This window comes from Tamandua tetradactyla, chromosome 20 (assembly GCF_023851605.1).
Source record: "Tamandua tetradactyla isolate mTamTet1 chromosome 20, mTamTet1.pri, whole genome shotgun sequence".
NCBI classification, from domain to species: Eukaryota; Metazoa; Chordata; class Mammalia; order Pilosa; family Myrmecophagidae; genus Tamandua; species Tamandua tetradactyla.
In genome coordinates, this window is record NC_135346.1 from 52,216,810 (window position 1) to 52,241,381 (window position 24,572).

At 32.2% G+C, this 24,572-nt stretch overlaps 1 protein-coding gene across 4 annotated transcripts in view; it reads left to right on the forward strand.

Moving 5' to 3' along the window:
- RANBP17 (RAN binding protein 17) overlaps nt 1-24,572 on the forward strand; it is a 365,039-nt gene that overhangs the window by 42,959 nt on the left and 297,508 nt on the right. For all 4 annotated transcript variants that reach the window (XM_077137636.1, XM_077137634.1, XM_077137637.1 and 1 more), the window contains exons 13-14: nt 9,794-9,899; nt 16,732-16,867. In XM_077137636.1, coding sequence (XP_076993751.1) covers nt 9,794-9,899; nt 16,732-16,867 — 242 coding nt within the window. The remainder of the gene's footprint in view (nt 1-9,793; nt 9,900-16,731; nt 16,868-24,572) is intronic.

Below are 24,572 nucleotides of genomic sequence, written 5' to 3' on the forward strand. Positions count from 1 at the left end.
GGTGGTTTTTTTTTTTTTTTTTTTGCCTTTCTCTATTAATTTTAGCCTCAGCTTGTTAATTTCTTTAAAAAGATTGCTAGCATTTTGATTGAGATTGCCTCATATCTCTACACCAGTTTGGCCAGATTGCTGCTTTAACAATATTGAATCTTACAAATTAATGAACATGGTGTATCTCTCCATTTCTATAAGTGTTCTTTAACTTCCTTGCAGTGTGTTATTGTTTTCAGAGCACAGGGCTTTTAAATCTTTAATTAAATATATTACCTATATTTGTGATGGTATTGTAAATTCTTTTTTATTCATTACTGTTTAATAACATAATTGATTTTGTATGTTTATCTTGTGTCCTATTTTCTTAATTTATTTACTAGTTCTAGTAGCTTTTTTGTAAATTCTTTCGGATTGTATATCTATATGATCATATCCTCTGTAAATAAAGACTTTCTATGTCTTCTTTCTGATCTTCATGCCTTTTATTTCTTTTCTTGCCTTATTCTCCTGGTAGGACCTCCAGAATAATGTTGAATAAAAGTGGTAAAAGATATTCTGGCTTTGTTCCTGTTTGTATGTAGAAAGAATTGAGTTTTTACCATTCAGCATGATGTTATCTGTAGTTTTTTTTTTGATGATGATGCTTATAATCAGTTTGAATAATCTCCCCTGTGTTCTGAGGGTCTTTATCATGAATGTGGTATAGATTTTTTTCAAATACTTTCTATCCATCTATTCAAATGGCTTTTTTCCCTTTCTTTATAATACAGTGAACTACATTGATCTATTTTTCTGTCTCACACCAACATTGTGTTCCCAGGATAAATCCTAGTTGGTAATGATACAGTGTTCCTTTGTAAAGTGTTAGATTAAATTTGCTATGTTTTTGTTATTTTATGTTCATGATCGGTACTGATCTGTCGTTTTCTTGTGATGAGTTTATCTGATTTCGGCTACAGGATAATACCTTTTTCATAAAATGATTTGAGAATTTTTCTCCTCCTATATTTTCTGAAGGTGTTTATGTAATATTGATATTATGTATTCCTTAAGAGTTTGATAGAATTCACCACTGAAAGAAACCCCTGGGCCTGGAGGGTTTATAATTATGAATTCAATTTCTTTAATTTATATGAGACTATTCAAATTGTCAGTTTCTTTTAGGGTCATTATTAGTCATTTGTATCTCACAAGGAATTTGCCCTTTTAAATTTATTGGAATAAAGTTATTCCTAATATTCTTTCATTATCCTTTAAATATTTATAGGATCTGAAGTGATTTGTCTTCTTCATTCTTGATATCCATTGGCCTAGCTAGATGTCTGTCAGTTTTGTTGATCTTTTGAAAGAAACAGTTTTAGTTTCATTGATTTTCTCTGTTCATTTTCTGTTTCATTGCTTTTATTCCTCTTATTATTTTCTGCCTCCTGCTTACTTTGCATTTTTTTTTATCCTTTCTGATTTTGGTGGAGACTGTTGATCTTTGACTTTTTAAATTTTCTTTTCTAATACAAACATTTAAAGCTGTAAATGTCTATCTAATCATTGTTTTAGGTGCATCTCACAAATTTTGATGTTTTGTTTTTGTTATTATTTAGTTAAAACTGTTTTCTAATTTTAATTATTTCTTTGTTAATTCATGGATTATTTAGGTGTGTTTTTATTTCTAAATAATTGGAGTTTTCTAGTTATCTTATTACAGAATGCTGATTAATTCTACCTTGTCATAGACATTTTTCTGTATAATTCCAGCCTTGTTAAATTTATTGAGGGTTGTTGTATGGCCTAGTATATGGTCTGTTCAGATAGCATACCATGTATACTTGAAAAGAATATGTATTTTGCCATTTCGGGTAATGTTTTATAAAAAGCAGCTAAGTCAAAGCAGTTGATATTTCCACTATTTGCTGAAAGAAGAGTGTTAAAAATCTTCAAATATGATTGTGGAATTGTCTATACTCTATAGTTCTGCCAGGTTTTGCTTCATGTAGACATTTATAATTGTTTTGTCTCATTAATTGATGCTTTTTCACTGCGAAATACCTTTCATTATTTCTGGAAATACTTAAATGTTTTGATATTACTACAGTTATTGCCTTCTTATACTTACTATTTTCATGATGTATCTTTTTTTATTCATTTCCTTTCAATCTGTGTTCAGTCTTTATATTTAAAGTTTTATCTCTTATAGACAGCATATTATTGGTTCTTCAGTTGTTAAAATCAATTTTGACCATCTCTATTTTTTAATTGGAATGTTTTGCCCATTAACTAAAAGAGGGCAGGGGCTATCTACTGAAAGCTATGTATTTCCTTAGAATGGTTTTTTTTATATCACATTCATGTTCTGTAATTTAGGCTATGAGCCAAGTAAAGCCTAATTTTAAGCGCTCCTCACCCCTGCCCCCTTTCCACCTTAGCACTGAAGTCAAGTCAGACAAGTTTCTCCCAGGGCAGATTTTTTTTTCCTGTTTCACTTTTTCACTAAGAGTATTGCAATTTGGAATCCAGATTTATGCAGGGGCTTTCTGCTGGACTCTTCAAGTTGAGCAACTCTCAGACTGGCCATTAGAGAAGAAGCTCAGGCTCTCAAGTTGCTTTTTTGTTTTTATGTCTTGATTTCAGCCTTCACATAATTTTCGGCCTTTGAGGCCTTTGAGGATTTATTTTGCTTTCTTCCTAGCTCAGTACTACATTTGGTACCTTTGTGCAAATTAGAAAAGACTCCCCTTCCAGGTAGATGCAGCACGGTGCAAGGGTACAAAAATTGGTGAGTATGGTTTAGGTTGGATTTCAGTCCCCGAGTTGTCCCTTTAGTTGGATATTTCTTTGTAGTTCTCTGGTAACCCCTGTAAGCCTGTGTTGTGCTGTTTCTGGCTTGATGGTATCATGGCAGCCTATATAGTATCTCTTCAGATTTGTTATTCTGTCTTTAAACATTAGTTTGGATTATGTTATTAGAATTAGTATAAACAGCTACCTAAATTTTAAAATCACTTTTTTTTGTTGTTGTTGATATCACAATTAGGGTTTGTTTCTTTAAAAGCAAAGAATTTACTAGATCCTAGCAACTAGATCCTCTGAATGGCCTTTCAGCTACAAAAAAATCAAATCTTGGATAAAATTTTTAGTGCAGTGCTTGACTTGCAGTAAATGTATGAAATTTCTGAGGTTATTTCTCCTCCAGTACTCTGCACTTGCTCCCCTCCCCTCCCCCACAGAAGTGAACTTTAACCAGAGTAGGACAGCAGCAACCAATGGCAAAAGGCAGGGTTATATTCAAAAGCAAATATCAATATCACTGATGAAATGGTACCAAAGCAGAACAGTAGCAAGGTAGGGGTGCTGACCCAAGATTCTTGCATGACATTGGACCTTGAATGGAGATAAAGTAGTCTTAAATTGGTAGAGCCCTGTGGCTTCCAGTAGAACCAAATTAAAATCTTCTCTGAAGGATAGTAATCACAATTTAGTGCCCCAAATCCTGCAGATTAAGATTAACCCAATAAGTATGCATAATAAAAAGCAACCATAAAACAAAAAAACAGCACAAAGAAATGAAAGTTACCATGAAAGAGCATGAACAAAAACAATAATCTATTTGATTTATACACCAATTACTTAAGTTGTTAGAATTACAGATTAAAAAATAAATTTGTATGAAATGTTTCAATAAATAAAAAAAAAAAATAGTCTCATAGATGAGCAAGCAACAAGAATATAAAAATGACCGGGCAGATTTGAAAGTCTTAAAACTTTTTATTGAAAAATAATTCTTGGGATCTAAGATTTAATGGATTTGTTAAACAGTAAATTAGACCCTGCTAGGAAAGAGTTAGCTAAATGATAGTTAGAGCTGAAGAAATTTTCAAGAATGCAGAGAAAGAAAGAGAATTTAAAACATTAAAAGAAGAAAGAATGAGAAGGCCAAATATGTCAAATTGAGTCCCAGGAAGACAGAATAGAGGATGGATCAGAGGCACTAACTAAAGACATTCTGTCTGAGAATTCTTCAGGATGAATGGAAGACTTGAAACCATCAATTTAAGAAGCCCAACATGTATCAGTCAAAATAAATAAAAAGAAAATAGCATTTTAGCCAAACTATGTAATCCTAGAGCCAGAGAAAATTCTAAAAGCAGCAAGAGAAAAAAGGTCATTTACAACAGAATGAAAAATAGATTGATAATTTACTTTCCAATAGTAAAAACAGAAGCCAGAAGATGGTAGAATATTATTCTCAAAGAATTGAACAGAAATGATTGCTAACTACAGTTGTTTATTAGCAAAATGTCTTTCAAGAACAAGGATATACAAAAAACATTTTTCGGATGTAGGAAACAAAATGTTTATAACTAGTATATCTTTACTGAGGCTCTTCATTAAAGATTTTCACTAACCATACTAAAGGTTATTTTTCAAAAGAAGGAAAGTAATCCCAGAAGGAAGGTAATAGTAAACACATAGATAAATCTAAACCAACATGTTTTGTTTAAAATTTATTAGATTTAATTTGCCAAACTAAAAAAGAAAAGGCGGAATAAAAATACCAGAAAAATAGTGGCTTTTAAGTAGAGGGGTGAGTGCCGAGAATTTTGTTATGTTGTTTGTTATTTTGAGTACTTATTTGGTAGGGGAATTGAGATGGTAACATTTCAAGGATAACAACTAAAATAATAGAAATCATTTGATTTATCTTCTATACACCAGTAGTGAAGAAAAAAAGAATAAGAAAACAAGCAAACTCAAGTTTTTAAAAAGCCAAGTAAGGAGAAAAAAAGAAACAAAAATGACATGATAAACATAAAAAAGATTATACTTAATTTTTATGTATTTACATATATTCTTTTATGTATATCAAATGTTACCTTAAAATGTAAACAGACTCAGTTGTATAATGAAAGAAAATCCCATTTTCCTTCAAATGAGTATTGGATGAAAGTATAGAGGGTCTAAGATCTATGTGAATGGGATAAACTGAAATATAATAATTCAATAATATTAGATAGGTATTGAGTAAAATAAGTCAGACCTGATTAATATAAATTCAAGGAGTTTTTATAGTTGGGTGTGCTATGTAGTTTTAGTAAAATGACATTTCAAAGTTTTTAATATAATGCTTGTCATATAGAAGGCTTTTAATAACTATTTATTTCCTTCTAGTCAAAAGGTCAGTAGGATGAATCTGTCTGCCTTAAAGAGATCTATGGTCTGTTCAAAAATGATTGTTTCATAGTATGAAAAATGCCTAATGTGGCTTTAGTTTGTACTACTGTGTTTAGTAGTATTTAGTTTCTTTTGTGCAGACTAGACACTTCAGTTAATGTTGAACAAAGAAAATTATATGCTCTTGTTATCCGTGCTTTAATTTAGATGCGTAATGGCTTTTAATGTTACAAAATAAGTTTATTATTGTATTACCATCTCATTTGTATTATATTGTCTTGCTCTTCCCTATTTGTGGTGATATGGTCATGGTTTACAAAAACAATAATCCCTAAGAAATAGGTCATTAACAGTAGTTAACAATTACTTGTGATCTATGGTAATGACTGATTTCTTTGGGATTATTGCAGTTATAAACCATAATTACAGATTATTACAGCGATAATTATTTTGTTAGGGAAAAAAATAAGCTGTGTTTGAACAGCTGCTAAAACAAGTGCCCTGAACATTTCAGTATAAATAGAAAAATGGAAAATTATAATGGAAATTTATCTTATTATAAAATGAGATTTTAAAGAAATCATAGATATAAAATTCATGCACTAGATTTTTTTCTAAATACAATTTAGATTTGTGAATTTACATGGTTCTTTAACTTTGTGGATGTAATTCTGTAACCAAAGTAACTTCTTAATGTATATTATTTTGAAGACTGTCAATCTAAAATTGTTGAGATTTAGGGAAAGGTTTAAGATTTATGAGAAATACTGTTTCTCATTCAATTAAATATGAAAATTGAATTTGACAATGTAATAATGATGCCTTTATATTTCACTATTCATTTTTAACCCTAATCCTAATTCTTTCAATCAGTACTTATTAAATTTTTAAGAGTTGAGAATGACTGCTTTTCTGTTTCTCTTACAATAAAACATAAATCATCATGGTCTAAAACAAGGAAAAAATATGCATTTTATTTTTCTTTAAGTTAATAAACTTCTCTTCAGAATTTACCACATCTTAGGAAAAAATATTTACAATTGATCACCTGATCATTGCATGACATTCTTTGATATAAAGGGCTGAATTTCACAGTCATAGAATAAAATGAATTAATGAATAAAAAATTTTAAATTTGAGAAATTCATAACCTATATTTTATATCTTTAGCCTTTGTGTTATTAGACAGTTTGCTTATCATGCAAAAGAAACAACTTGTATACTGAAACTGTAAAACACTTTGAAAGAAATGAAAGATTTAAATAAATGTAAAGGCAGTCCACGATCATGGACACTTAACAGTACTTAATATTGTGAAGAAGGTAATATGTCCCAAATTTATCTACACAGCACAGAATCCCAGCTGGCTTTTTTTACAAGGATTCACAAACTGATCCTAAAATTCATATGAAAATTCAAGTGACAGTTTTGAAAAAGAACCAAGTTGGAAGACTCACACTTCCTGATTTCAAACAGCAGTAATCAAGACAGTGTATTGCTGGTATAAAGGTAGACATGTAGTTCAATGAAATATAATTTAGAGTCCAGATATAAAATCTCACAGTTACATTAAACTGATTTTTGATAAAGGTACCAATACAATTCAATGGGGAAAGAATAGTCTTCTCAACAGATGGTGCTGGAATAACTGGATGTCCACATGCAAAAAAATAAAGTTGGGGCTTTACCTCACCATACATACAAATTAAGTAAAAATGAAAAATAGACCAAAATGTAAGAGTTAAAATCAAAGACTCTTAGAAGATAGCATAGGAGGAAATGTTCATAACCTGGATTAGACAGTGGTTTCTTAGCTATAACACCAAAAACGCAAGTGAGAAAAGAAAAATTATATAAATTGGACGGCATAAAAATTGAAAATTTTGCGTGGCAAATTATACAATCAAGAAAGTGAAAAGACTACCCACTAGATGGGAAAAATATTTGTAAATCATATATTTCATAAGGATTTAATATCCAGAATATATGAAGAACTCATAAATATTATCCAGAATATGTAAAGAACTCATATGATAGAACAACAAAAGGACAAACTACCCAGTTGAAACATGGGCAAAGAATTTGAATAGACATTTCTACAAAGAAGACATACAGATAGCCAGTAAATACATGAAAGGATGTTCAACATTATTAGTCACCAGGGAAATGCAAATCAAAATTATAGTGAAGTACCACTTCACATTCATTATAGCTATAATGAAAAAGATAACAAGTGTTGTCTGGATGTGGAGATACTGGAACTTTTATGCATTGCTATTGGTAATGTAAAATTGTGCAACTGCTTTGAAAAACAGTTTAGTAATACCTCAAATTGTTTATTATACAGTGACTATATGTCCCAGCAATTCTACGCATAGGTATACCTAAAAGAAATGGAAAATAAGCCCATATGAATGTTTATAGCCTCATTGTTTTTAATAGCCAAAGAGCGGAAACAACCCAAGTGCCTGTCTACAGATGTATGGATAAATAAACTGTGGTATATCCAAGTAATGCAATGTTATTTGATCATTAAAAGGAATGAAATACTGATCCATGTAGCATCATGGTTGAACTTGAAAATATAGTGCTAAGAGAAAGAATCCAATCATAAAGACCACATATTGTATGATTTCATTTATATGAAATGTCCAAAATGGGAAAATATAAAGTAACAAAGCAGATTAGTGGTGGCTTAATGCTGGGGAGGTGGGTTGCAAAATTATTACTATACTGTGAGTATGGGGTTTCTTTTAAGGGTGATAAAAATGTTCTAAAACTGATTATGGTGATGATGGTTGCAGTATTTACTAAAAATATTAAATTGTATACTTTGAATGGGTGAATTATATGGTATGTGAATTACATATCAGTTAAGCTGTTTTTTATTTAGAAATAGTGTTGAAAGAGTCATAGTGAGCCAGGAGCTAATGTCTTCAAAAAAAAAAATAAAGGGAAATAATCAAGGGAGAATAGGTAATTATAAAAAGAAGTCATATATTTTGAGGACATAATATGTAAGTCTGAATGCTTTTATGATGAGAAGACAGAATGTCCCTGGAAGTGTAAATGAGAAACATGAAGAATTTTTTGCTTTTCAAGGCTTAAGATATAAGAGATGTTAAAGCAGATACCACTTGAGAGGGCCTATAGGCAGAGCAGGGTCTTTAAGGGAGAGTGCATGTTATCAACTTTTGTATTGTTTATAAAATACTTTTTGTAGTACTTAAGCTAACTTCCAGTTTCCTACATGGGCTTTTTTTCCTATTACATTTTTTTTCACTAATTATGCATTTCTTGAACCTTGAGTCTGTTTTATGATGGATTACTTGATAAAATTAGTGTTCCTATTCTTTTTAATTTATTTCACATTGCAAATATACAAGGTTGCATAATTGGTCCATTCTTGTTTACACGTTGTTGCCTTGCAATAGAGTAAGGAATGTGGATATTTGCCAGATTATATTTCTAATTTACACGATGTTTGTTGCCTCAGTAGGCTAAGGTCTGGGCCCACAGAAATTATGAGGGAGTTTATTGATTAGTTATTGTATAATAATGACTGTGAGAATCCTTAGGAAAATAAGAGGAATGTTCTTTTTCTACATTTATTTATTCTTCCCAAGTCTTTGAGAAACAGAAACATCTTTTATGGCCATTCAATTCAACATCTGTTTAAAAGCACTAAGTTCACTTGAAAAGGTTTCTCATACTGAAACATAGATGATTTCAGTATTATAAAATAGCCTGCCTATCTTAGAAATACCAGTCCCCAAGAATAGCACAAAATTTACTTTTAGCAAGATGACTGCTATGTTCATTATTCAGAAAGGTCACTAAAATTTTAGAGAATTTGATTACCTAGATTGATGAATCCAGAGAGGTAAAATCATATGCCTTAAACAAAAATCATTCATTTAATTTCTCCATGTCCAAATTAGTCAATTTTAGCAGTTCAAAATAAGATTTGTGAAAACTGTAGATATTACCATTTGTGCAGCTGTTGTAAAGCCATTTAACCCCTTTACTGTTATTGACCATGAAGTTAACTCGGTTTTCCAACCATGTGAGTTGCATAGTGAAAATCCTGGCTCTTAAAATAATCATGCATGAAAATACAAAGGAAATAAATTTATCAGCATCTGCTTTGTTCCAAGTGGGGGCAATATACAGAATGATCACACAGGTACTATGCATCAACCATTCAGAAGAGATACTAGTCATTGGATCATGCTAGTACTTAATAACAGCCCAATAAAATTCCAATTTGTATTTTATCAAATATAATTTTAATAACTAGTCTTCATGGTAGATATTATTTTCTCCATTTTGTAAATGAAAATACTTAAGATTTGAAGAGGTTACGTAACTTATGCATGATCACATAACTAATTAGTAGAGCCACTATTCAAGCATGGCTCTCCAGTTGCCTCTAAAATCTGTCATGTCCTCTTTAATACTGGCTTGATAAACAAAATCCAACTCTCCACTCTCACCTGTCAAGAACTTATTTTGAGAACAGTTTATCATTTGTATGGAAGACTAGATCATTTTGCTAATTTGGAATTTTCTGGAAAATAACTTTCATTTCTATCGATACTTCCTGAACTTTTTTTTTCTTATTATATATTAGGACGTCTTGCATGGCTGGTATACTTAGTTGGTACAGTTGTAGGAGGCAGATTAACATATACCAGTACAGATGAACATGATGCTATGGATGGAGAATTATCCTGTCGGTAAGTAATGGTCATGTAATTTACAGAAATAGACTAAGCAGTTAAGAAATATAGTTATTGAGCTGGTATTATGACCTAAAGCATTTTACACTTGATTTTTCAAGGAAGGTATTTATTCCCTTTTTGCTAATAAGAAAATCGAGATTTAGAGATTAAGTGGTTATAGAAGGTCAAATTTCTAGCAAATAGTAGAATCCGTTTTTTAAAAACAGTTGTGCAAGTAGTGTGTTGTGAGTTTAGGTTGCTTTTTATTTCTTAGAAACTGGTAAAGCATGCAAAATTGGTGTGTATAGGGATGGCATAATTCTGGTGAAAAAGCAATGGTTAGTCAGTAACCCAGTACAGGCTTTGTTTATGAATGTTGACTAGATTTTTCACCTAATGACCATAGCCTTAGTAAGAAGCAACTGAATTACTCTCTTCAAGCTTCTATTCAAAACTGAGGAAAATTTCTACATATGAATTATGTGAGTGATTTTTCCATATATTATGATTTGTTTTTAATAATGACTTACTTTATTTGTAAACTGGTACATGGTTTTGTTGAAAAATGTAAAAAATTGAAATAAGAAGAAAGAAAAGTTATATATTAATCTTGGGATAACTACCACTATCATTTTGTTAAAGATGCTGTAAGTCTGGGTGATGTTTATCACACTGTATTTTTCAAGCAAAGATTGTCATAATATTGTTTGATAAACTGAAATGGGGATAAACAAAATACTTTCTGACTCATTTTGGGCTGTGAATAAAGATAAATCAGTTACTATTTTAAAAATGCTTCAAGATCTGTGCCTGACAGATAGTAAGCAATATATTTTTTTTCAAAAAGTCCCTTTTAAAAAAAATCAAACATAAAAAGGTGAATATTTTATCTTCACAGTAAATATTCTAAGCTGAACCATAATTTATTTAAACAAGACCTCTTTGTAGAATTTTGATAGTTTCTCAACTTTTCCTTATTATAAACTTTTTAGATGAATATTCTTGTGGTTATATCTTTATGTGGATTTAAATAATTTCATTAGAGTTAAACCTTCCATTTTAAAGACTTTGAATACATATTACTAAATGGTCCTCTGGAAAAGTTATATCAGCTTATCCTCCCAAACAGAAGAAATGACACTTTTTATTTCTTTTTTTTTTTTTTTTACAAACACTAGATAATAAGATTATTGCCTTTACTAGTTTATAGCTAACAAAATATCTTGTTTTAATTTGTATTTCTTTGGTCACTAGTTGTATCAAACATTCTTTTCCATCCTTATTTTTGACATTTGTATTTCTTCTTTGTGATTTTCATATCTATCGATTATGTCATTTACCTGATTTCTGTTTGTGATATTTTTTCTAATTTATTAGAACTCATTATATATAAAATACTTTAATATTCTTCCATTTATTTTGAAAATAGTTCTCCATTTTTAATTTGTTTTTAATTTGTCTTACAGATTTATTTTTTTTACAAAAAAGATTTGTATTTATAATTTTTTTTAATATTTATGTAATTCAGATCCGTAAATTTTTTTCCTTCATGTTTTCTCTGTTGCTCATGCTTCTTAGAAAGATTTTTCTACTTCTGGATAATACGAATACCCACATATATTTTTCTCCTAGTTCCTTTATGATTTCAGCTTTTTATATTTAATTTCTTACACTTATGGAATTTTATTTAGCTTTATCTACTTTTTCCAAAGTTTAAAACAATTAATGCCAACCCCATTTATTGAGTCACCCCTGTATTGATTTGAAATGCCACCTATGTCTTACACAAAGTTCTTGGGTCTTTTTCTAGTCTTTTTGTTATTTCCCATTATCTTAGATGTATATTTTTATTATCACTACTACTCTATTAAAACTATTATAATTGTTATGCCTTGTTGTAAGAGTTTCCCCCATTCTTAAATATATTTCTAAGTGTTTAATAAATTTACTACACTTTTGAAAAATTTTCATTTAATTCTATGCCTTTTTAAATCTTTAAACTATCTCTTTAATAAAATTTGAATGTGAATGGGGCACAAATGTTTTTAGTTTTTCTGAGATTTATTATTTCAGATATCAAGTTAAATCACTTGAAAATGTGAATAATAGATGTTTGGGGGCCTTCTTAAAATGCTGTGATTAATTTTAAACCAAGTGTAAACCAAGTGTACAATTTGACTGTAATATCTCTAAGTTTAATATTACGTTTTTAATAAAGTAGAAATTAAGTATACTTACTGCTGTGGTTAGTTTGATTTTTGTAAAGTTTTCATCATCAGATAGGGTAATTTCACACTGGTACTGTTCCTGAGAATATGTAACAGGAAATAAGAAAAAGGGAGTGTATGTTTCCAAAGTAGAAAATTTCCATTTTTTTCTTTAAACAACAAACATATTTAACTTGAAATAATTTTTATTTTGTGTTTTAGCCTGCATTTCATAGAAAACAAAGTTGGAAGTATAGTTTATGGCCTAATGCTTTATTGGAGGCTGGGAGTGTATACGTCTTGCTGTTATATTCTGAGCACTAAGCACATACCTGACGTAGAGTAGGCTCTTATATATTTGCTGACCTGATGAATACTACTTCAGTTTAACTGAATATCTAGGATAATCCAGAACAATTGATAATCCAAATTTCATTTCTTTGAATTTGAAATGGTTTGGTTAAACTTGGATCAAATTATTTAGTAATATATTTGTTTTCTTCTTCATTCCATGCTTTTTACCAAAAATTATTTTCGATAAAGGAAAACTAAATGTAGGACAATAAATTGAAGCTAGTATGAATACAATACAAGCCTTAGTCTTATGCACTTATTAGAGGTGCCCACAAATCTATGAAGGGCACTGTGGCAGATGCTGCAGGTCACTCCAGCGTTTCTTATTCTCTTCTTCTGTAGTCATAGAATACTTTCTTGTTTTGTTGGGCACATGGTAGCCCTAAATAAAGACTAGGTTTATTAGATTCTCTTAAAACTAGGTACAATTAAGTGATTACATTCTAGGTAGTTGGATGTAAGTGAAAATGGTATATGCAAATACTGGGATGTGTCCTTAAAAAGAGGAAGCATCCACTTGCTGGCTGACTGTGGATATAAGGGGTAGAGCTGAAGAAGATATCTTAGACCACAAAATGATTATGGGATTGGAGGAGACTAGCAATGAGATAGAGGAATCTAGGCCCTGACACTCCATGGAACACAACTATACCTCGAGTACTGCATTGGATTTTTGCTTGAGAGAGAAATAAACATTTGTGGTGTTTAAGCCACTGTTATTTTGGATTCACATCATTTTAGGAGGAGGAAAAAAATAAACAAACCCTGGTCACAGTAATTTAATTCTTAAATTTCATCTTTAAGTTATTCTCCTTCCTAAATCTTAGTGGTGTTGGGGATATTTGATAAGTGAAGCATACTTCTGGATAAGCAGCTTAATATATAATTATAGGAAATAATCAATTTAAAAATTGTTTCAAAGTACTATTTTTTTTTTTTTTTTTTTTTTTTTTTTTTAAGGAAAGACAGAGAGAAGGAAGGAAGGATAGAAGAAAGGGAAACATCTTTAAACATTTTCTTGTTTTATTGTATTTTGTTTCTTTGTTTTTGTTACATGGGCTGGGGCCGGGAATCGAACCGAGGTCCTCCGGCATAGCAGGCAAGCACTTTGCCCGCTGAGCCACCGCGGCCCGCCCTCAAAGTACTATTTTTTAACACTTTAGCATTAAGTGCCAAGTTTTGTTTTTTTTTAAAGAAGCTCATAAGCTGTGACCCAGACATTTCATGTCTGGAAATCTTTGGGAGTAAGGTAGCAGACAGTAGTTATGTTTCACTTAGAAATATGAATTTATATTCAGAATGAGACTGATTAAATTTTGACATAGCCTTAAGATTAATCCACCAGTAGAAATATTGCTTTGCAGATACTGCTGTTCATTATGCTTTGCCAAACCCAACCAAAACCATTCCTGCCAACCCTAAAGAATACCTAGGGCTTTATCTGAGATTCTACAAAGCTTCCATGCACTATGATTCCTTTCCAGAAAGCTACAACCTCCAGATGGGTTTCTAGGTCAGATAAGCTCTGTAACCCAGAGCAGCCAGCCTCTCCAGAACACCAACTAGTTCCATCCCCCTATCCCATATTATTAACACCCCTTTCCAACATGAAAAAAAAGTAGAATGGGCATAGCCCAAATACTCCCTGAAGACTGAGAGAAAGATCAAAGGAGAAGGTGGAGTTATAACAGAGACGATAGGATTTAACAAATGAGTATGACTGCGAATTATTATTATTATTGTTATTATTATTATTATTATTATTATTATTTGTATGCGCAGGCACCAGGAATCGAACCTGGGTCTCTGGCAGGGCAGGTGAGAACTCTTATCTGCTGAGCCACTGTGGCCTGCCCTACTGCTGAATTATTATATTGATATTTCTTTTAGTCTCCAGTGTCTTGGAGCAGCTAGAAGGAAAAACCTAAAATTGTGGAACTGTAACCCATACCAAACGTTGAAATCTGTTGTATAACTAATTGTTTGGTGTGCTTTGAAATTTATTGCTTTTTTATATATATGTTATTTTTCACAATATAAAAAAAATTGCTTTGAAAAATTATTTAATAATACAGAAAAAAGTAATTGGTCAGGATACATTAACTGAGATAGATCAATGGAATAGAAGGTCCAGTAAGTAATCCAAATACATACTTGAATCTAGTATATATAACAGGTACTTCAGGATGACGAGCAAAAGATGAACTGTGCAAGAAAGAAATGGTGTTGAAACAGGTTTCTAGCCTAAATAAGGTCAAGTCCATGTCTTACATTATATATTGATATAAGTTCAAACACATCATAGAAGTAAATGTAAAAAACAAATGTAGCCTAAAAATAACTTCAGATTCAGGGAGAACCTTGGTATTGTTCAAGGAAATCTATAACAGGAAAAATTGATAAAATTTTCTGCATAATAATAGCAACAACAATAGTTAAGAGGACTGTTGGCAAAAATTATGATATATTCATATAATGGAATGTTAAGAACCTTCAAAAGAGAACAAGAAGCTCTTTATGGCTGTCATGGAAAGGTCTTTAAGATATATTGCTAAGTGAAAACAGCTAGATTTAGAACTATATGTATAGTATATTTCATGTATTTAAAAAAGAAAAAAAAAAACACCATAATCAAAGTTAAGAAACAGAAATATTTACAGCTCAATCATAGGCCAAAGCTCAGTATCTAATAAAGAATTTGTAGAATTAGTAATAAAAAGAACATAGAAAAATTTGCAAAGGATATGAACAAACAGGTCACAGAAAGGGTGTACACCTGGCTTAAAAACATGGAAAAACTTTTAACCTCACATACATAGGAGAAATGCAAATTAAAACTATACTGAGATGTCATTATTTAGATTTGCAGAAATTTTAGAAGTTTAATATCCTAAATTATCTCAACTTTGTGTAGTTGAGGCACTCTCACAGATTGATAAATAGGAGTATGTATTAGCTCGACATCCATGGAGGATATATTGGTAGTATGTCAAGATTACAAAGTTGCAGAATCAGTGTGTGTTGTAAACGTACTTGTGCATGCATGAAATTGTGTATACAAGACTTATTTGCATACTTGTTTGTAATAATAAACATAAGTAACTTTAGTGTCCATCAGTAGAATAATGTTTGAAAAAATTATGACACATTCATATAATTGTATGTTAAGCTGTGGCAAAGGAGAACAAGGAAGCTTTTTGTGCCTGACATGGAAAAATCTCTAAGAGATATCATATGAAAGCAGCTAGGTTTAGAACTATGTGTATAGTATATTCCATGTGTTTAAAAGAGTTGAGAGGAGAATAGATAGCGGTATTTGCTTGTGCATACATTAAAAAATTTTTGTAAGGATACCAGCTATTAACAGTGTTGTTTTTATGGGTGAGTGTATTTTCATGTGTGCACATGGAAGGAGCTGGATGAGTCAGGGCTTCTTTGCCTTTGTGCAAGTTAGAAAAGGGACTGCTTCAAGAACCTCTATTTCTGTCTTCAAAACATTTTATTTATTTTGTTAGAGCAAGGCACTTTGTAGCCATCCATCAGAAATTTTTAATGAAAGTAATGTTGAAGAAATTTTTTTTCTTTAAAAATTCTAGAACTAAACTTCTCATTTTATTGAGTTATACTTTTTCTCTAGAAAATTTAACTTGTTTCAGTTTATGGTTTTCTGATAATAATAGTTGTATACTAATGTTAAAAATATTTGATTTTGTTTAGATCATCTTGTAATTTATTTCTGGTAAAATTTTCCTTACTCTTTTAAAAAATGTTATAACTTGATGGTTGTACCTCTTGATTTTTTTTTTTTGAGTTCTGAATTATATGATTGCAAGATGTTTTATTTTTTTAATATAATTAAGTAACAAAGTAAAATAAAAAACTATACATTCAATATCATTCCTTTAGTAAAAAATATATTTATAAATAGAGGTAAGTAAATATATTTAGGTATAGATAATTACTTAAATCTATGTAATGCTATGTGTGTATTTAATATGTATTTTTATATGTGAATTTTTGGTAAAATATTAGTTGCATGTATGTGTATATGTTTGTTGATATGTGTATGTATGTGTATGTCTTAGGAAAAAAGGCTAGAAAGAATTAGTCCAAATTGTAGTTACCTTTTAGTGGTATGATTTCAGATGAGTTAAAAAATAATTTCTTTATATGCAGTTGTATTTTGTCACTTTTTGCAGCAATTAGTATATTACATTGATGATAAATGTTTTAATGCTGTTTCTCTAAGAAATTATACTGAAGCGATTTTTTTCCTTCATGAAAAGAGTTTTTCAGCTTATATCCTTAATGGATACCGGATTGCCTCACTGTTCTAATGAGAAAATAGAGCTTGCAGTTCTGTGGTTCTTGGATCAGTTTCGTAAAACATACGTTGGTGATCAACTGCAAAGAACCTCAAAGGTAGGTATTTACTAGAAATAAAAAAAAAAAGTTATTGGAGATAAAGAAAGATATATATGAATAATAGCCTTAAGTCAAATGATGTGCTTGGAAATTTCTACATAAGAAATATAATTGATCAATTGATATCGAAGGTGATGTGAAATAAATATCCTTACTTGGCATCTGGAGTTACCATTTCCTTGAAGGTTAATGGGCAGAGAGATAGTGAATATTTTTAAAATTGTACACTTATAAATAGTTAAGATTATTTTAAATGCTTTAATGGATTTTTGCTTTATTGTGTTCTATTTTAAGCCTCTGAACATAAGATTTATTCTTTTAATAGTTCTGGGTCTTTTTGGATGTTTATTTATTTATGTGGTTTCCAGTATATTTCTCTCATTATTTCACGTTTTACATAATAAATATCAAGGACTGGGACAGACAAACATGTCCTTGAGAGTCTGCAGTTAAATCACCTTAATGTAGGGGATACTTGTACAATGAAAATTGGAATATAGCATCAACAAATTTAGATTAATTGATTTTGAGGCATAATGAGGGCTTACTGAGGGCACTTATGTGACCTCTAAGCAGGTGTTTTAGCAGTACTTAGGACAGTGAGTAAAATCTGTAACTGATTTTTTTTTTCTTCATTCTGGAACAGTAACTCTTTACAAAGCCTTCTGTGGTAAGAACTTCTGAGGATATTCTGTGATCTTTGGATTTTTAGTTTTATTAGTAAAGTTGAAGGATTTCTTATTTGAAAATTCCAGAATAAGTGCTTTGTTATATTGAAGTGAGTTTTTTTCCTAGGAAATTTGTCATAACCTTTAGTTCATTTATGGTTTTCTGATGATAATAGTATCAGAAATATTTGTTTGATTTTGTTGAGATCATCTTTTATTCTATTTCAGGTAAAATTTTCATCATTCTGTAGGAAAGTGATATAGCTTGATAGTTCCTTTGTCAAATATATAGTGATATTTTATTTAAGGTTAACAACAATAGAATTTTCTTAAAATTTAGCTGTAATTGAATGAGAACATTAGGAAGGAAAAGGAATAACTAGACATAAAATGTTTTGGTTTGTCAGTGAAACAGATTAGACTGAAACAGAAATTATATGGTAATGTACAGGTACCTCTCTTTAAATCCCGATATATTGCTCAAAATTAAATTATAATAAATTATCTTGTTTATATGTACTCAGTAAATACTCTTGAAATGTTACTAATCTGATACCCATTTGGTCTGGGCTTAAATCTCAGCAATATGATATGGAATAGAAAAGCCTTCAGCTTACTAAGTTTAAAGTGCTGGGGAAGAAATATGTAAAATTAGATGAGTTGTTTTAGAGTAATGGAATTTGAGATTTTTTTTTCAAAATTTTTGTTTGAGATATATAACTTTCAATTTAAGGTATTAATGAAAAAAATGAATTATGGAAGATCATTATTTTTCTTGAAGTGAATATCATGTTTTTAAATAATAGACACTTCACCAGACTGGTGTTGATTCATTTGTTTGAGCATTACCATTTTTTTGGTGTGTCTTCTTAACCTATTACCCAAGGGAGTTTAGTCATCAGGTAGCTTTATTTCTAAAGCATGCCTATCACAGAATCTCAGAATGAAGCTATAGCTTCCTACTTTTCTGTTTCTCTGGCTAATCTGCTGACTTGTCTTAATACCTTAAGGAGGAACCTTTTTTATTTTTTTACTTGTTTTTAATTTATTTTCTAGAAACTGTTCACACTATCTTTAGTCCTTAAACAAACCTGCAATGTAGGTGTTATTTTTGCCAGTTTTCAGATAAAGGAACAGAATCTCTAAGATGTTTATATCCAGTCCTGTTGCATAGTCTGTATCCCTTCAGCTCCAGTTACCCAATATCTTACCCTATATCTATCTCCTGATGTTCTCTGTTACCAACGAAATAGTCCAAGTTTATTCACTAACGTCAGTTCATATCAGTGAGACCATACAGTATTGTCCTTTAGTTTTTGGCTGGTCTCACTCAGCATAATGTTCTCAAGGTCCATCCATGTTGTTACATACTTCATAAGTTTATTCTGTCTTAAAGCTGCATAACATTCCATCGTATGTATATATCACAGTTAGTTTAGTCACTCATCTGTTGATGGACATTTTGGCTGTTTCCATCTCCTTGTAATTGTAAATAATGCTGCTATAAACATTGGTGTGCAAATGTCCGTTTGTGTCTTTGCCCTTATGTCCTCTGAGTAGATACCTAGCGATGGTATTGCTGGGTCATATGGCAATTCTATATTCAGCTTTTTGAGGAATCGCCAAACTGCCTTCCACAGCGGTTGCACCATTTGACATTCCCACCGACAATGAATAAGTGTGCCTCTTTCTTCACCTCTCCAGCACTTGTCATTTTCTGTTTTGTTGATAATGGCCATTCTGGTGGGTGTGAAATGATATTTCATTGTGGTTTTGACTTGCATTTCTCTAATGGCCAGGGACGTTGAGCATCTCTTCATGTGCCTTTTGGCCATTTGTATTTCTTCTTCTGAGAAGTGTCTGTTCAAGTCTTTTTCCGGTTTTGTAATTGGATTGGCTTTCTTTTTGTTGTTGAGTTGAACGGTCTCTATAAATTCTGGATACTAGACCTTTATCTGATATGTCGTTTCCAAATATTGTCTCCCATTGTGTAGGCTGTCTTTTTACTTTCTTGATGAAGTTCTTTGATGCACAAAAGTGTTTAATTTTGAGGAGCTCCCATTTCTTTCTTTCTTTCTTTAGTGCTCTTGCTTTAGGTGTAAGGTCTATAAAACTGCCTCCAATTAGAAGATTTATAAGATATCTCCCTACATTTTCCTCTTAACTGTTTTATGGTCTTAGACCTAGTGTTTAGATCTTTGATCCATTTTGAGTTAACTTTTGTATAGGGTGTGAGATACGAGTCCTCTTTCATTCTTTTGCATATGGATATCCAGTTCTCTAGGCACCATTTATTGAAGAGACTGTTCTGTCCCAGGTGAGTTGGCTTGACTACCTTATCTAAGATCAAATGTCCATAGATGAGAGGGTCTATATCTGAACACTGTTTGATTCCATTGGTCAGTGTATCTATCTTTATGCCAATACCATGCTGTTTTGACCACTGTGGCTTCATAATATTCCTTAAAGTCAGGCAGCGTGAGACCTCCAGCATCGTTTTTTTTCCTCAAGATAACTTTTAGCAATTCGGGGCACCCTGCCCTTCCAGATAAATTTGCTTATTGATTTTTCTATTTCTGAAAATTAAGTTGTTGGGATTTCATTGGTATTGCATTGAATCTGTAAATTAATTTAGGTAGAATTGACATCTTAACTGTATATAGTCTTCCAATCCATGAACACGGTATGCCCTTCCATCTATTTAGGTCTTCTGTGATTTCTTTTAACAGTTTCTTGTAGGTTTCTTTGTATAGGTCTTTTGTCTCTTTAGTTAAATTTATTCCTAAGTATTTTATTCTTTTAGTTGCATTTGTAAATGGAATTGGTTTCTTGATTTCCCCCTCAGATTGTTCATTACTAGTGTATAGAAACACTATAGATTTTTGAATGTTGATCTTGTAACCTGCCACTTTGTTGTATTTGTTTATTAGCTGTGGTAGATTTGCTGTGGATTTTTCTGGGTTTTCGACATATAGTATCATATCATGTGCAAACAGTGATAGTTTTACTTCTTCCTTTCCAATTTTGATGCCTTGTATTTCTTTTTCTTGTCTAATTGCTCTGGCTAGAACCTCCAACACAATGTTGAATAACAGTGGTGATGGTGGACATCCTTGTCTTGTTGCTGATCTTAGGGGGAAGTTTTCAGTTTTTCCCCATTGAGGATGATATTAGCTGTGGGTTTTTCATATATTCCCTTTATCATTTTAAGGAAGTTCCCTTGTATTCCTATCCTTTGAAGTGTTTTCAACAGGAAAGGATGTTGAATTTTGTCAAATGCCTTCTCTGTATCAGTTGAGATGATCATGTGATTTTTCTGCTTTGATTTGTTGATATGGTGTATTACATTAATTGATTTTCTTATGTTGAACCATCCTTGCATACCTGGGATGAATCCTACTTGGTCATGATGTATAATTCTTTTAATGTGTTGCTGGATTCGATTTGTTAGAATATTGTTGAGGATTTTTGCATCTATATTCATTAGAGAGATTGGTCTGTAGTTTTCTTTTTTTGTAATATCTTTGCCTGGTTTTGGTATGAGGGTGATGTTGGCTTCGTGGAATGAATTAGGTAGCTTTCCCTCCACTTCAATTTTTTTGAAGAGTTTGAGCAGGGTTGGTACTAATTCTTTCTGGAATGTTTGATAGAATTCACATGTGAAGCCATCTGGTCCTAGACTTTTCTTTTTGGGAAGTTTTTTAATGACTGATTCAGTTTCTTTACTGGTGATTGGTTTGTTGAGGTCATCTATTTCTTCTTGAGTCAAAGTTGTCCATTTCATCTACATTGTTGTATTTATTAGCATAAAGTTGTTCATAGTATCCTGTTATTACCTCCTTTATTTCTGTGCGGTCAGTGGTTATGTCTCCTCTTCCATTTCTGATCTTATGTATTTCTATCCTCTTTCTTCTTCTTTTTGTCAATCTTGCTAAGTGCCCATCAATCTTATTGATTTTCTCATAGAACCAACTTCTGGTTTTATTGATTTTTTCAATTGTTTTCATGTTCTCAATTTCATTTATTTCTGCTCTAATCTTTGTTATTTCTTTCCTTTTGCTTGCTTTGGGATTAGTTTGCTGTTCTTTCTCCAGTTCTTCCAAGTGGACAGTTAATTCCTGAATTTTTGCCCTTTCTTGTTTTTTGATATAGGCATTTATTTAGGGCAATAAATTTCCCTCTTAGCACTGCCTTTGCTGCATCCTATAAGTTTTAATATGTTGTGTTTTCATTTTCATTTGCCTCGAGATACTTACTGATTTCTCTTGTAATTTCTTCCTTCACCCACTGGTTGTTTAAGAGTGTGTTGTTGAGCCTCCACAATTTGTGAATTTTCTGGCGCTCTGTCTATTATTGATTTCCAACTTCATTCCTTTATGATCTGAGAAAGTGTTTTGTATGATTTCAATCTTTTTAAATTTGTTGAGACTTGCTTTGTGACCCAGCATATGGTCTATCTTTGAGAATGATCCATGAGCACTTGAGAAAAGGGTGTATCCTACTGTTGTGGGGTGTAATGTCCTAAAAATGTTAAGTCTATCTCATTTATTGTAACATTCAAATTCTCTGTTTCTTTATTGATCCTCTGTCTAGATGTTCTGTCCATTGATGAGAGTGGTGAATTGAAGTTTCCAACTATTATGGTAGATTGTCTATTTCTCTTTTCAGTGTTTGCCTCATGTATTTTGGGGCATTCTGGTTCGGTACATAAATATTTATGATTGTTATGTCTTCAAGTTGAATTGTTCCTTTTATTAGTACATAGTATCCTTCTTTGTCTCTTTTAACCGTTATACATTTGAAGTCCAATTTGTTGGCTATTAGTATAGCTACTCCTGCTCTATTCTGGTTGTTATTTGCATGAAATATCTTTTCCCAACCTTTCACTTTCAACCTATGTTTATCTTTGGGTCTAAGATGTGTTTCCTGTAGACAGCGTATAGAAGGATTCTGTTTTTTAATCCATTCTGCCTGTCTATGTCTTTTGATTGGGGAGTTCAATCCATTTACATTATGTGTTCTTACTGTATGGGTAGTACTTTCTTCTACCATTTTGCCTTTTGTATTTTATATGTCATATCTAATTTTCCTTCTTTTTACACTCTTCTCCACACCTCTCTCTTCTTTCTTTTCATATCTGTCTCTAGTGCTCCTTTTAGTATTTCTTGCAGAGCTGGTCTCTTAGTCACAAATTCTCTCAGTGGTTTTTTGCCTGAAAATGTTTTAATTTCTCCCTCATTTTTGAAGGACAATTTTGCTGGGTATAGAATTCTTGGTTGGCAGTTTTTCTCTTTTAGTAATTTAAATATATCATCCCACTGTCTTCTTGCCTCCATGGTTTCTGCTGAGAAATCTACGCATCGTCTTATTGGGTTTCCCTTGTATGTGATGGATTGCTTTTCTCTTGCTGCTTTCAAGATCCTCTCTTTCTCTTTGACCTCTGACATTCTGACTAGTAAGTGTCTTGGAGAACGTCTGTTTAGATCTATTCTCTTTGGAGTACGCTGCACTTCTTGGATCTATAAGTTTAGGTATTTCATAAGAGTTGGGAAATTTTCAGTGATAATTTCTTCCATTAGTTTTTCTCCTCCTTTTCCCTTCTTTTCTCCTTCCGGGACACCCACAACATGTATATTTGTGCACTTCATATTATCATTCAATTCTCTGAGTCCCTGCTCATATTTTTTCATTTTTTTCCCTATAGTTTCTGTTTCTTGTTGGATTCCAAATGTTCTGTCCTCCAGTTAACTAATCCTAACCTCTGTCTCTTGAAATCTACCATTGTAGGTTTCTATTGTTTTTTTCATCTCTTCTACTATACCTTTCATTCCCATAAATTCTGTGATTTGTTTTTTCACGCTTTCCATTTCTTCTTTTTCTTCATTCCTTGCCTTCTTCATATCCTCCCTCAATTCATTGATTTGGTTTTTGATGAGGTTTTCCATGTCTGTTCATATATTCTGAATTAATTGTTTCAGCTCTTGTATCTCATTTCAACTATTGGTTTGTTCCTTTGGGCCATATCGTCAATTTTCCTGGTGTGATTTGTTATTTTTTGCTGGTGTCTAGACATTTAATTACCTTAATTAGTTTATTCTGGAGATTGCTTTCACTTCTCTTACCTAGGTTTTTCTTGCTAGATGAATTTGTTGTCTATCTGTTCTTTGACCTTCAGTTCAGCTTTTTCTGGACCTCTTGCTTAGGTTTTGTTTAACAGAAAATAATTTTTCAGTTCTTGTTTTTCTTGTTTCTTGCCCTGCTTGTATGGTGCCTTTTCCCTCCAAATCCTTAGGAGGGTCTGCGTAGGTATTATAGAGTCCAGCCGGGTTTTCCCAGACTAAACTGGCCTCCTATCAGGGGGAAGGAGTCACCTGCATCAATTTTCCCTGAGGGTGAAACCCAGCAGGTTAAAAGACTTTCCTGTGAAGTCTCTGGACTGTTTTTCTTATCCTGCCCAGTATGTGGCACTTGTCTGCCTGTGGGTCCCACCAGCAAAAGATGTTGCGGCACCTTTAACTTTGGCAGACTCTCCCTGCTGCGGGCGTGGTGGAGACACAGGAGAGGTAGTAGGCTGGTTTTAATGGCTTCAAATTGCCAAGCCCTGGGTTCTGAATTCCTTGAGGGAGGGATTCCACCTGAGTTGGTCTTCACCCCTCCCCCAGGAAAGGTACAGGTGGGAGATAGCCCTGAAAGCAGTCCGTTTCTGCCTATGCCTGGAGCAGTTGCAGCCTGAGAAGTCCCGCCGCTGAATCCAGAGGTAGCCAAGACTCCGTAGAAGCACTGTGACAAAAACCTCCATTTCCTCCCCTTTCCTCTTTTTCTGTTAGCCCAATGAGCGACCTCTGCCTTGACCAGGTTATCTTGAGCTGGGGGTCTGTTTTTAGTAGTCAGAATTTGTTAATTAATGCCTCAATTGGTGTTTGATTGGACTCAACCCCTGTTGCTGTTAGAGTCTCTTTCCTTTCCCTCTGGGAAGCCGTGTGGGGGGGAGGGGCGCCAGGCGCCAGCCACCGCAGCTTGGGGAACTCACGGTT